The sequence below is a fragment of the Branchiostoma floridae genome, chromosome 7, assembly GCF_000003815.2.
Source record: "Branchiostoma floridae strain S238N-H82 chromosome 7, Bfl_VNyyK, whole genome shotgun sequence".
NCBI lineage: Eukaryota > Metazoa > Chordata > Leptocardii > Amphioxiformes > Branchiostomatidae > Branchiostoma > Branchiostoma floridae.
The window spans coordinates 21,969,276-21,984,560 of NC_049985.1; the positions used below are offsets into that span (position 1 = coordinate 21,969,276).

At 39.7% G+C, this 15,285-nt stretch overlaps 1 protein-coding gene across 1 annotated transcript in view; it reads right to left on the reverse strand.

The window, feature by feature from the left end:
- Positions 1-800: 800 nt before the first annotated feature.
- Positions 801-15,285, reverse strand: part of LOC118419646 (activating signal cointegrator 1 complex subunit 2-like) — a gene marked incomplete in the record, with an annotated part of 18,098 nt that continues 3,613 nt past the window's right edge. The window contains 17 exon segments of the mRNA XM_035826141.1: positions 801-1,151; positions 1,613-1,704; positions 2,492-2,588; positions 3,546-3,809; positions 4,394-4,525; positions 5,050-5,153; positions 5,657-5,758; positions 6,380-6,587; positions 8,288-8,362; positions 9,364-9,438; positions 10,126-10,236; positions 10,588-10,665; positions 12,342-12,562; positions 13,609-13,806; positions 14,308-14,419; positions 14,650-14,708; positions 15,212-15,227. Of these exon segments, the coding sequence (XP_035682034.1) occupies positions 974-1,151; positions 1,613-1,704; positions 2,492-2,588; positions 3,546-3,809; positions 4,394-4,525; positions 5,050-5,153; positions 5,657-5,758; positions 6,380-6,587; positions 8,288-8,362; positions 9,364-9,438; positions 10,126-10,236; positions 10,588-10,665; positions 12,342-12,562; positions 13,609-13,806; positions 14,308-14,419; positions 14,650-14,708; positions 15,212-15,227 (2,122 nt within the window).

Sequence of the window (15,285 nt, forward strand, 5' to 3'; positions counted from 1 at the left end):
GCCTAGAGCGGAATGTTTGTAGGCTAATCCTTTACGTTGCAAACGTGAAATAATGACACAAAAGTGTCAAAAAGTGACAAAAAGTAGTAGTAAATCTGATATTTCTTAATTCTAGAATATTTCAAATTTGAGCGCAAAAAACTGCGTAGTATGCCTTTAAGGTTTTCAATTGTTGAATGTTTGTATTTAGTATTAGCAAAGCAAATTCGTCAAACCACTGATTCAGCAGAAAGGTGACTCCAAATGGTTGAAAACCAGTGAATGTGGATAAATTTAACAAATTACAGAGAAGAATTTACATTGAAAAGAAAGATCTTCAATTTGAAAGTTAGTACGATAGCTTAATATTTCATTCATATCAACCTGATTTGATGTTGCAACATTGATTTTGCTCTTCTTAGTGCAGACATGCATCGGTAGACTGTTCGCATGACACTTGCAGTCTAAGGACAGTGGTGTGCAATCTGAGTTTAAAACTAAGTAAGTATATTGCCAAACAAAAGATGCACAACTTTGCCAACCAAGTCTTTCGAACACAGAGACCCCTTACTTAAGATAAATGCAAGATGATATCCTATCAGAGATTGGCATTTTGCAAGATTCTAGGATATGTCATTCTCCTACGCAGAGACATCCAACATCGCCAGCAAACTGCCTCTTGTCTGTACTCTGCTATCTCAACCGTCACAATCAGTTCCTGACCGCTCTGCTTATAAATATTAATGAGCTTACCCTTATACATGCGAGATCCCTTTACAAAACTGAAAGGCCTATTCTCTGATTGGCTGACAGCTGGTTTGTGGCGACGCCCACAGGAACTGATCGTGACGGTTGAGATAGCAGAGTACAGACAAGTGGCAGTTTGCTGGCGCCATTGGATGTCTCTGCGTTGCAGAATAGGATATATTTGCATATCAAAAAAACAAACACTTAGAATGGCAAGAGTGAGAGGAACTTGAAATGTCAGCAGAGTTTATGTGAGTGGCCCCATCCCCCTGGCCATCTTCCTGTCTGCCATGGCCCGTCGGTTGTGATTGGCCCGACTGGACTTGTTCTTCTCCTTCTGTCGTCTGCTGTGGGCCGTCTCTTTTGTTTGACCTTGACCCTTGGCTTGACCTTTCAGGACGTCTTGTTGGTTCCTGTTTTGTCCCCTTGTAGGAGAAAACAGTAAGGTTAGCAGTGGCAATGTTAGTCATAAAGTTTGGCCTAGTATTAGTAATATCACATTGATTTGTTTATATGGACAACAGCTGCTCGCGCATTATTTTTTGTCGGTATCCAAAAAAAATAATGTGAATTGTGCTGCTGCAAAATGAGCAAAAATATGCCATAGACTAAAAAAAGAATACACAGGAAAACATATACTGTTGTCATAGAATGCCAACTTCAATTCCAAGGTCAAAGGAGAAGATGTGAAAGAACAAAAATGAAGACTATTGTTTGCAGAACCTTACTCTGTGTTTGGTCAAGTTTTTTTGCCAAACTTTTTTATTCGTATGCTCGCATTAGTTTTGGGGATCATATAATCAAATCGACATGGCTTTATGAAGGTTTTCAGACATCACAAGCTGTTTTCATTGGCACCATATATTGTATGTTCCATCTAACTTACTTTTTGCCCTGCCGTTGTGCCTTGTACGCTGCCCTCTCTGCTGCTTTCTCTCTCAGTGCTGCCGGGTCCTGTACAAAGTTATCCTTCTTGTCCTACAGAGGAACAAAAGGCATAAGACTATCAAAAATCCATCACTATGATAACGTTCTTCGGAAGCCAAATATATGTACCGTGGCACCTGGTTTGAAGGTAGATTGATATGAGCATGAATGGTTTATTGAGAAAAGAATGTGGATTCCGAAATGTCCAGGAGTGGCAGCCAAGGCTGAATTGTTTCCACAAGTCATAGGCAGAACTAAGGAATCATTTCCGTTAAAAAAATCATGACTATACATTGTAGCGTTTGAAGTTATATGTATGAACAGGTTTTAAAATCATAGTTACATAGAACTTTATTGCGCGACAATAACAGTTACAATGTATGGCAATCTGAACAGCTATATACTAATACAAATAACTAACAACTAATCAAATCTAATGTAAAAGTATAAACAATCTATTTAATATCATATAGCATTATCTCGTTTTTGCAAGGAGTTGTAAATGAATCGGCCTACGTAGGCAGATATATGAACAGGACATGATAATATCAAATGGAATTTCTCTGTCTTAGCATGTGGCAGTACAATATCGGACTTACATACGATATTTTGAAATAACTTTTGACGGTCTTCCTCATAAGTCAGACAATCCATTATAAAATGAAATTCATTTCCTACTAGTATGTCATTATGGCATAGTCGATATCAGTATTCTTCGAGTAACATCACAGTTCCTTGTTCAATTACGCAGAGCAATCAACAGTAGATAAAAGAATTATACACAGATAGATATAGACCTAGAAAATGAAAATTGTAGTTTTATATAATATAGTATTACCTTTGGTCCTCCTTGTTCCTGTTCTTCCTCTTCATCACTCCCCTCCTTCTCTCTCCTCCCCTTGTTGCCAGCTAACACCCTGGGAGTCACAAATTCTCTGTAGACAAAAACACACCAGTCAAATACGGAACCAATTAGTGTAGTTTACATCATCATCAACCCATGATATATCGCTACATTCGTTCGTTCGTTCGTTCGTCCCATAGCCTTTTAAATCAGCCGTAGGGGCAGCACAACATGTTGTGCTGTATCAATAGGCATTTTAGTCCCCTGGCGGCGCCTATCTCCTCTCCGGGGCATGGTAAATCGTGTGGCTGATACGACACGAAGGTTCGCCAGGCCTCCGTCTGGGTGATTTGTAGTGAATCACCAACTCCAGACAGAATGGTTTGCTCCATCCACACCGCACCATCCCACGTGTGGAGGTTCTTTAACGTGCATGGGGTTTGACCCTCGGATACACGGGACCTCCATTTAACGTCCTATCCGAGGGACGACTCATTTTTCACTTGAGTAAAGTGAGGAAAGTCGTGTAAAGTGCCTTTCCCAAGGGCACAAGATCGGTGGCACGGCAGGCAGATTCGAACCCGCAACCTCTTGGTGCAAATCCGAACATGCTACCACTGCGCCACGCGGTCACCACATGATCGCTACATTAGGCCAAACAAATTCAACTCTGTGGATTACATCCAGAATCTGATGCAGGGCTGTGAGAGAAGACAAATTTAGCTTTTTTTCTGGTAGCACATTTCACAAGTCTTCACTTTTCAGCAATTTTGAAGACAATTGTACTCTTACTATTAGCAATGATCTCATTTTGTGATTTCATAGATCTTATTTTCACCCTTAAAAAGTTATCAGAAGAGTCAGAACAGACCCAAACTGGAAGCCTTTTCTTTCTGGTGTATATCAAGTGTGCTCAGTATAGATCACCCACATTATCAATTGTAGTGTTAAGACTAGCCAACTGCTGTAAGGGACCCATGCATGCACAATCTAATACTGAACACTACTACTACCCGACCTAAAATACAAAACAAATACAGAACTTCACCTTCCATACTCCTCTACAGCCTTGTTTTCTCTGATCATCTCATCAGCAGAGTCAGCGTCCATCTCACCAACATCGTTGGTGTCGTACGTATCATCATACTCATCATCGTAATCATCCACCACGTGCAGCGCTGCCATTGGTCCATTCAGCTCGTCCTCTGGCACTTTCTCATATGTTCCGTAGTTAAAATATTGTTCTTTTAGAGCGGCGAGATCGGGTTTGTCTTCGTCCATGATTTTCTTGGTGTTCACATCTTTTGGTTCTCTGTAGAAAAACATCATTGTCATCTGTCAAGATTCAGAATAATCTTTTTAAAAGAATCCTAACAACAAGGGGTTCTGAGATTTTTCTCTGAAATGCTGCACACATACACACTGTAAATAACAAATTAAACACTGCATGAGGCATTGGGAAGAAACTTTCCTGTCACCTGTCTGGAACCTTTTTGACATTTTTGACCTAAAACTTTCAATTAGTTTCCCAAATGTGCCAAGCAGTGAAATACAAATTGTGGGAGTGCAGACAAAATATTATCAGAAAGAAATACAATATCCTCCACACCCAGAGGTAAACATTGTTATCAATCGATTTCTTATTTGTTTTGATAGCAGTTATTTTGAATTATCAATCATATCAACATTATCTTATTCTTGCTTTAATACATGTATATATAATACATTAAGATTCAAAAAGCTTGAATCTGTTTATTACTATAAAAACATCCTTGGAAAAAAATACCATGATACAGTCATCTTGCAGTCAAGGTATTTCATGTCCATTAAGGAAGAAATAAAAAAAAAGTTAATCATGAATTATACTTTTAATAATGAATAATTCAAAAGTCTCACCGTTTCCCCTTGAAGACTTTGGACATATCGATGTCATCCCTGGAGAACACGTCAAACTCATCACCAGCAAAGACATTGGCTCGTTGGGACAGCAACGTCGTCTCAACATCTTCTGTCTTTTTTTCAGCTGGTCTGCATTGGATAACACGACACTGAGTCTTAGACAGCTAAAATTGTGAATAGCTTCATCGGGTTTGTAAATTACTGGGTCTCAACAGTTAAACAGTAATCGACACCTGAGTGTCCTGTAGCGTAATGGTAGGGTGTTTGGTTCAAAGCCCAGAGGTCCTGGGTTCAAATAGTCCCCTGATATAACGCTACTTCACCTATATCTGCAGGGTAACCTATATTAGTTGACAATGTGTTTACCCACACGGTATTAAGGGATATCAAGTTGACGGACGGTGGTTTCAAGTTGTAATATGTTTTAACTATTGTAGTTTGAAACTATCATCTGTCGACTTGATATCCATATATATAAATACCCTTTTTTAAAGCAACGGATATAGGTCACCCTGCGGATAATGGTGAACTAGTGTTACTCCGGTGTTGTGCTCTTGGGAAAGGCAGAACACAAATGTCATGTACATGTACAATTTGAATAAATCAATCACACAATGTACTATTAAACAATACGGAATATAGACTATGTTTACCTTTTCATGCTTCTGTCCAGTTTTTGGAGCTTAGCAGGTAGTTTTTCCTCTAGTATGTCATTGATGACCTTCTCAACTTTATACCCATACTCCTCTAGGCAGGCCTGACCGAAAAAAAAAAAAACACTGAATAAATGTCCTACAGTCAAACACCATATTGTACCTCTTGTCAGATTATAGCTAAGACATTCTAAGAAACATTCAGAGAACAGCAAACAACAAATCTTTACTTAAGCTGACATCCTTCAAAGCCTCTGCCACATAGTTCAGGAGATTTGGTGATCCCAGAAGGTTGCAAAACTTTAAAAATTTCTAAATCTGACTAACGCATACTTTTCAATTTTTTCCAGTTGCAATCTAACCCATCACATTGAATGGAGTTTGGAACCTGATAAAATTGGTCAATCTCTAAAAATTGTTCGATGATCAAGAGAACACCAAAACACACCAAAAATGCCCCAAAAATGTCAGTTAGACCTCAGCCAATCGATTTCCTTGCTGTGTGACAAGGGCATTAGCGGATCAAACTTTCAGGAACAAATAATTCCATCAACTGCCCTTTTACTCTATAGAAATATACTTAAAAGAGACAAGAGGATACCATTACCATGATAAAGCCTTCCCCAAGTTCAGGAAGGAGGTCCCTAACAGCACTGATAAGGGAGTCCATCTCCACTCCACTGGGCTGGGGGAAGGCACAGGCCCCTTCCTGAGAAAATAAAATTATCATATAGTAAGATGGATACTAACATTAGTTAAAATACTGAAATGCAAAACTGAATTGCAAATGGGGTAACATTAACAGAGGCCCGATTTACACGAGGCAAAAAAAATGACCTGTCCTAAAAAATGTCCTACGTCATTTGACACACGTCCTAGGACACATTTTTGGCATGTAAAAACAAAAATGACGCGCTGTGGCACCTCCAGAGGTGTCACACTGCGACAAGCCACAGCGCGTCATTTTTGTTTTTACATGGGCCAAAACAGCATCCTAGGACATACGCCGTGCATCGAACGTTGTAGGACATTTTAGGACAAGTCAGTTTTTTGCCTCGTGAAAACCAGCCCAGAGAACAATTATGCAAATAAGGGCCTAACAAAAAAGTAAATGATAGCATTTCACACCTGTGACATGTGTAAGTAAGTGAAAGTAACTATGCAAGGATTATGCAAATGTGGAAGATATTTGCAAAATGTAGAAGATATTTGCATAATCCAAATTTTCATGGAAGTTTGAGGTCTCCAAACTCATGTTTTAAGAAGCTTTTCAAGACCTTGCTCCATAATTAGGTAATATACAAAATTCAAATTTTATTTCGGAACTTACCAAACCCTCAAGAGCTGCCTCATCCTGGAAATCCTCCTGCTGTACCCTATTCACAGGTGTCCTCCCATTCCCATCAGCCTTGAGCTCCCCATTCCATGATGCAGCATGATTTGGTCCATTCCCATCATACCTGGCTCTCTTGTCCTTACCAAATGACTGATATGCCTGGTCGACGGCTCCCATAATAAAATCTGTTCTCGTGCTATCTCTGTGAGTAACTCTAATTAAGGAAAAGAATTGAGTATATTCCATAATGTACAGTAGGCGTTTGGTAGACCGGATGTTGGACCTATTGGAAAATGAACAGATTATATAATCAGGCATTCACACGTTTCGAGGCTTACCAGTCGCGGAAAATAACAAGAGCGAAGAAGAACATAGTCTATAGTCCTTTCTATCAATTTTTACAGTTAATAGTACAGAGGCAGTACAGAACCTTGTAGGATTTTAAAACACCAGTGGGAGTCGAATACTCCACAAAACAGATGTCTTTGTTGCGAAATGGACCATTGTTTTGAGTATCGTCCATTCACAACTTCTCAAATACTGAATCAGGTCCAGGTTCACCTGGACCTGATCCTCTGGACCTGAACCGGGCCTGGATCTGAATTTTCTGTACCGGTGTGACAGCGATCTCCCCGGGGGGCGAGATCACTAGCGTTTTCGCCCCCCTTTAGCGTTTTCGCCCCCCCCCCAAGAGCAGCTGGTTACGACATATTACAGGTGCGCTACCTGGTACTATACTGCACCTGGGGAGTAACGTGTATGGTGTGTTACCTGGTACCTTATGGCACCTTATTACCGTACCGTAAGATGCCTGTCATACCTCGAAAGTCGATACTATATTGTTCGGTGCAAACATGACATTGAAATGAAAAAGACAATTTTTGCAGCTGAGGTGGCATAAAAACAGTGCTACTGCGAACGTATAAATAAACACCGTCTATGGTACGGAATACGTCAGCTATATGTTTTCAATTTGTCACAGTGTTTTCTTTCTTGTGCTGGAAACATTTCCAAAGCACTAACAAAAACACACGTGAATAATAGTTTCTCATTATAAACACTATCTACGCGCAAGTTGATATAGCTGTTGCTAAATGCTACACAAACACTGGTAAAGTACCAGTCTTAAGAAACACGGGTAAATGCATCAGTTCCTAAATACTAGAAAAAACAGTCATGTTGGAGGTGAAGATATCCCTTGGCCAGGTGCATATACCAAAATGTGCGTTATTCTAATTAATACCTAATATTTGCATAATTAATAAAGACATTACATAGTTCTTTTGTGGTCACTTCATGGTAGAGACTTCATATTGGAGATATATAGGTTGTTTGAGGACAGGTGAATACAATGAAATACATCTTATGTCAAGACTCATGTATATGCAATAATGGGAATACAAGGGACCCAACCCTCCTTGTCTGAAACAAGTTCAACTATATTATTACCATGTAATTACGTTAATATTGATACTATGAATGGATTTATGTATCAAACTCGTGTACTTATATCATTATGAAACTGCATTTTGTGATTTATACCAATCAACTTCTAAAATGTCATGTAAACCCGTTTCTTTTGGGGGGGGGGCGAAATCGCTAAAGGGGGGCGAGGTAGGGGGGCGAGATCACTAGCCGGGGAGGGCGAGATCGCTGTCACACCGGTACCCAGCCCTAGTCTGTACCCTTGTAGTGTACGTACCCCCTGTAGTATACATATCCCTTTCGTGTCCGATCGCCCCCCTTTAGTGTACCCCTATGAATTATGATACCGTGATATATATATAAAATATCAAAACAAACCTACTGGCAGTAAGAATTAATCTACATTCTACATAACCTTTTTTTAAGACCATCCATGTCATCTTATGTCTATGTCTGACAGTCCATTGAGAAGGATACACACTATCACAGGCTTGGTGAATAAGGTCTATGTCCTCTTGTACACTAAACAGGAAGTCTAAATCATGGAGAAATCTGCAAAAGAACAACTGGTTATAGATAATCACATCTAACATAATAATTCATAAAGATATACCAAAATACTAACTGGTTATTGCGTAACAACAATAAAAGTGATGATCATTGTAGAGTTATATGGTTTAATATTATAATAGTATAGTTGCACTGATTGACTGTTTGAACAATTTCCAACAGAAACATTTTCCAGTAGCTACTAGTATGTGCAGTCCTGTGGTTAGCGATCCTGTCTCTGGACCGAGGCATTGAGAGTTTGAATCCCAACTGTTGTCACTAATCTGATAAGCACGCTACTGGAAAGGGTTAAGGACAGGACATTAAACTGTGGTCCACTGTTCACAGTACTGTACATAATGGGGAACTTCCCCAGTACAATAATGAAACTGTAAATACTGTATATAGTGTCTGATCACCTTGAAGTTCATTTTTCATTTTTCTAGCCTACATGTATGTCAGTACAGTCAAACCTGCCCAAGCGACCACCTCTTCTTAGCAAGCACCTGGCCATTACGACCATATTTTCTCGGTCCTAAAAATTTTCCCCACTGATGTAAGCATTAAGCGACCTCTTCACAACAACCACCTGGCCAACGCGACCGCGACCACCAAAAATTGGGACCAAATCCCTGCCCATAAAACCACGTTCTTTTCAAATCTTGAGGTGTCACTGATTTTAAATGATAACTACATTTGGCACGATTTTGTGCCGAATTCAGCCAGTTCGCATCAGATTTTGACCACCATTATGATGCTATGTTCAAAATAAAGATGGCGGCGGATGCACATGCATGTGTTTGCTATTAAACACAACGGAAACTATCTATACTTTGCATCAGGCATAATGTGAGTCGATACTCTTCTAACCGACCACCTGACCAAATCGACCACTTTTGCCCGGTCCACCGGGTGGTCGTCTTGGGCAGGTTTGACTGTACTATCGATTCATTTGAATTCATGAGTTATAGCTCTTGCTCTAATATTTTGCTTAGTTTTCTCACCTTCTTTCAGAAAGTACAGCAGACATCACATGGAGGTAGTCTTCTACATAGTTTAACACAACCTCCAGGGAACCACTGGAAATAACCAATATAACATCAATACAAGTTGTACACACACTTCAATGTTGGCTAGTCCATAGATATACTTATTTTACTTCATTTAAACAGAAAATACTTTAAACTGTCTTCTTTGTAAAAGTATTTACTGAGATGACATTATCAAAATGTCATTTTCAACTTGGTTACTGCTTGAAGAAACAACAAACATTTGAAATATTTCACTTGGAGCACTGTACATTGCACTGTATGTTTGCAGTGGTTTTAGGAGTTTTTCACGTGTTTTTTTTTTCAATTTTTTGTTGAAACAATTCTGTAGTCATTGGACAAATACATTTGTCCAATATAAAACTGCCGTAAAAGTTTTAAGATTTACAGTAGTGAAGTGTTTCACCTTCCAAAAATAACTGGGAGGGGGCCAAGGTTATAGACAGAGAAGACAACAGAGGAATCCATTGGATTAAAGAAGCAGTCTGGATAAGGAAGGTTCTCCCCAGTGATGAACCGGGACGAGGGGGGTACAAACTCAGCCATGTTTGGGATAGTGTTCTCGCTGCAATAGCGCCACCTACATCGGCTACATATAGCGGCAAGAAGCAGAACTCCAGTTAGAAGCTCTGAGGAAGATGTCTGATAATCATCGAAACATCAGCAGGTGAGAATAACTGGTTGTGTAAAAGAAAACTCTTATGTCCCCTGTTTCACCTGTTTTCTAGAATAGGTTGGAGACAGCATGTGGAGATGATGTGATGACATAACTTGACCAGCATCCCTCTGGCCTGGCTTAGAACTGCAGCCAGCTCATTCCAACTTGCCCTGAAATACAAACGTAAGACAACATTGAACAGGTGTTTCTATTAGTACTGTAAATGCATTTAAGTTCGCGAGGATTTAAGTCCGTGGTAGCATGCACTGTAGTCTCTTATTGCCACGGAAAAATGTTTGCGGTGGTTTTAAGTTTGCGGAGAAGCGGCCACCGCAAAAACCACAAACATTAAACCACTGTGAAAGTTTCTGCATTTACAGTATATGCATAGATGTTACTGTAACAATTTGCGTTGTACTTTTTTCTGAAGTAAACAGACTTTGAGACTTTATACAAAGTTAACAGTAAATATAGGTGCAACTTCACATCAAGTTACCAGTACAAACAATTAAGGTACTTACTTTCCTGTATCCTGAGATATTCTGTCCATCACTAGGATCTCTAATGCTGGAACAACGGACTCATAAAAACTGCATATTCTGAAAATATAAAGATATATCAAAGTTAATATGAGACATTAATTAGATAAATTCTATCACACAAAACTGATACCCTTAGCATAAATAAATACATGTACATGGCATTTCATACATCCAATAAATACAGTATGATGATCTGTAGATTGTAAGAAGCTATTATCAGTGAAAATCCTATCAATGTCTGGTAATACTGTGAACAATGGCATACCATAAAATGCCTGTAGTGTTTTTTAATCAAAAACAATATGGTAGGTAGCAGTGTTTCCGCCAGAGGGGCGTCCACCCGTCCAATGACGGTCTCATTTCGTTTTGGACGGCTTGAACGCAAACAGAGGCCGTCCTCATAAAAAATATTGCGACCCACATTTTGCCGAGAAATCTGTACAAAGTTGATAAATGTACACTGCAGTTTTGTGTTGTGCATTGAAGCTAGAGGCTTGGGGACGCCAGAAACATGTGCCCACCGGCCCGGGTGCTCGGCACGGTAAATCCCCGACCTCGTTCAAGTTCGTTATCGGCAACACAGCGGAAAAATAAAGTGTTCACATTAAGAGGTGTTGGACGTAAAAAGTATCAAGTATAACTTTGCTTCCTTTGGATATCCTTCCTTTGGATATCAGTTTTGGATATCAGTTTTGAGCCCGCAAAATCTCCAGGGTAAATATGCTACAAAAATGGCGGTCGATAGCTGTTGTTTATCCTAACCAATCACAGCGCTAGCTTCCCGTGACATTGCTAAAATTTCCATTACGCTCATTACCGCTATATAGGATACACAATGTTTTTCGTCATTTCTGAATGCAAATTTCTTGATCTATGGAAGGTTTTAGATGATTTATAAGTATACTAAAACATAAGAGAATATATACAAATGCTGTTTCATTTTTGCAAGTCAAAGAACCGTTTCTGGAACCTTTTCAAAGTCTAGTACCCGTTCGGTGCGGCATACCAGTACGCAGCACAAATGAAAACATGTTGTTACGGCACTGAACTTTAATCGGACGTTAGTTGTTCTTTTTTTTTCTTGCGACAGTTAACCGTTAACTTTAATTTTCGCAGTTTTATAATTAAATTCAATTTTCGCGGTTTTGCAATTAAATTTGATTTTCGCGGTTTTCGCGCCCCAAGGTGGACGGCCTCCCAGCTTAGGTCTGGCGGAAACACTGGTAGGTAGTCTATGAATGAGGACTAAGTTACCAGCCCCATTAAAGCTATGTAGAAGAACCCATTAAACTAGTACTTTTTGAGAAGAGCGCAGAAGACTGGTGTTGTTGGACGAAAACACAAGCTGAAACAAGGCTACAACAAGCTATAATCTTAAAATCAATCTCGTAAAAGCATCATGATTCACCTCAATTGAGAGTTACCAAAACTGGGGGGGGGGGGGGCAATCCTTCACCACTTTTCCTTACCTCAAAAAGCAATCTGCCACCAAGAAAAGGTCCTGAACAAAAAATACAATGTCATTTTTCTTCAAACTTTGGATTTTGCTACCAGGGACCCCCTAAATGTTGAAAGTTTAGGCTTCCCTGTCTGATCTCTCCTACCCCCCACTTATTGAAAAGTTTTTTTGAAGTTTTTTTTTTTCGACCGACCGGCCCAATTTTTTTCTGAAAAAAATCCGAGAAACAACACATAAAATTGGTGTGACTTAACACACAAAAAAAGCTCCATACCTTGCAACAACGTTCTGCTGGTGAAAAACCTTACATCCGCTGGGGTAGGTCTCCAGAAACACCAGTAGGGTGATGGCTGAGTCTCTCATGTACAGTAGGATGTCATGTACCTCCCCTACACTCATGGACTGTAGAGGGGCAGCTTTTCTGTCACTCAGCTTCTGTGGCACCGAACCACCTTCATCTGATAACCCACACTTCTCCAGTATGTTGTCAAATACCTGGGAAAACATCATCGTCATCATCAGTCGACGAGATTGCACATGTTCGCACATGTTTACACATGACGGGGTTATACCGCCCCTTACGGGGTGACAAACCCTTTCACTGGCTAATTACAAGACGAGGATGCAGGGTTGTAGCCAGCCTGAAATCATTTTCAGTCCCCTTGATTTTGAATGGGAATCCTATTGAGCACCGAAGGCATGGCGTGATGTTGCGCATCATTTCTAAGGGGTCTGGGTCCCAGAAAATTTTTAAATCAAGACCTTCTGAAACACTATTTCCTGCATTTTGAGGTGCAAATTTTGCTTGTAGACTAAGATGTTCAATGGCATCTGTTTTGGTGAAGAAAAACACATGGGTTTCAGTTTTTTTATATATTTACATATCAACTTTTTGATATGTCCCAGGGGACGGAATGGGAAAATCTTTTTCAGTCCCCAGTTGCAAAATTCCTTCAAAGGACTGAAGGACAGGCGCTGGCTACAACCCTGCGAGGATGCGCTTGGAAAAACATGGTGATTTAAACTTAAAACCTGAAAGTTAGAAAGGTCGATGTGATATAAAACTTGATGCTCAGTAAGTCCAAAGCTGCCCACATAGAGGTCACTACATGTACATTTGTATACCAGAGGGCGTCAGCTTGGAATGCTGCAGTACATTACAATACTGCTAGGGGGTATAAAATCATCACGTTTCTTTGGGATTTCAATATCTACCCACGTACCAAAAATCATTCAACTCCATCAAAAGTATTTCGAGTTAAAGGCGTGAACACACATACACAACCGAAAACAATACCTCCATTGAAGTTGGAGGTGAACCTTCTTCTCAGAGCTAAAATAGCTCCACTCCTTGGGTGTTGCCAAAACATAACGGTAGAGCTTTTGTTAATATCTTAACTATGACAATGAATGCTCTTTGAATTTTTATACTTTCTTTGATTAACGTTTGATCATAGTTAAGATATTGACATAAACTCTACCATGATTATTTTTTGGCAATGCCCCAGGGGTGAAGCATTTTAATAATGGTACATATTTACCTCAAAAATAGTTGGCCCAACTTCTGCCAAGTCATTGTTGTAGTTCGGCTGCTGTTTGAAGATGTTGTCAATCATTTTGGTGAGGACGGCCATGTTGCCTCCCGCATACAGCACACACAGGTCCATCAGCTTGGGAACATCAAACAAGAAGTTCTCATACAAGATGTCTCCGAACATCTTAGGGGTGAAGAAGTTTTCCTGGAAGAGACATAAAGTGAAATATTAATTCTTCTGTCCTATAGAAGTATTTCAAATGGACCTTTCCTTTTAGTTTCATCATCAAATACAAATACAAACATTTCCTGCAATGCAAAAACTACCATCTCCTTAGCTTTGAGTTACTGTAAAACTGCCCATACCAAGAAGACCACACAGGGGACCGATAAAATGTAGACACAATTTTACTGTCACTATAGTCTATAGACAGGATTTTTTATGCTTGGGAAAATATCTATAAGCTTTAGGGATTGCCAAAAAGGTCACATTGGCCAGGTTCTTACATACACATGTAGAGGTAGTCACTTCATCTATTTAGGTGTTCAAGACAATCTTGAGAAGGCTTCGTTGACAACTTTTTTGATGTGGCGGTATTTGGAATTATGAAAAGTTGATAACAGGTTTGACTGTATTTTGCTTACAATCAAACTACACAACGCCAGTAAAAACATAACCCCCCTTAATTAAGGTAACAAACCAGACCTTGGACTCCTTGTGTGTGGCCATCCTCATGAACACCATGAAGAAGAGTCTATGTAGTGTCTCCTGTCTCTGTTTCAGGTCCGCAGGAAGATCCAGTGGGGGGTCGTAGGATCTGACGTGGAAGAAAAACTGTGAAATCACTAAGCTATAAATACCAATATAAACTACCTACTGCACCTCTGTCTTTGTAGCATACACATGATTGACTCTTATTTTGATTATGAATGTTGTCATTAAAAATTTAACCTTTTAACTTAGGACACAAGACTTGTGAACGAGAAAGATGAAAAAAGCAACCTGGCGATAAACTAACTTAAAGCAGGAATGACAGTAATATATTACCTTGGTGCATTCTGCAGGTAGGAGTTGAGACAGTTGTGCAGAGATTCATCAAAGATGGTCTGAAACAAAATAATGACAATTTCTCAAAGTGTCATCATCTAAAACTGTAAATATCCAGCAACTATATTGTGGGGTCATATACTAATAGCATAACTGCAAGGTCTTTGGCCTGGAACTCAGAAGTCTAGGGTTTAAAAACCTGTCAGGCTACCAATCTTGTGCCCTTGCATTTTTACACAACTTTCCTCACTCGCTTACGCAAAGGTAAGAATGGATTGGGAAGGTAAAAAGCAGTAGAAGGAGAGCTGAACACACATTTGAATACACAGACCACTGCCAGTGGACTAGAACCCTGCTGTATATGTAGTGATTGCACAAAGTTGCCTGGCCTAAGGGCTATTGAAACAGAGATGGGCACAATAATATGCACCATGTGGTGCTGAAAGGACTTGCGGTAACCAGTGTCAGTGTGCTGCATGCGGATTTGTCGAATTGTACCTGGCACCAGAACTTGCTGTGTGTCTGTATGTCACATTATGTGATACATTAAATCAGATGGTACCTGGCACCAGAACTTGCTGTGTGTCTGTATGTCACATTATGTGATACATTAAATCAAGATGGTACCTGGCACCA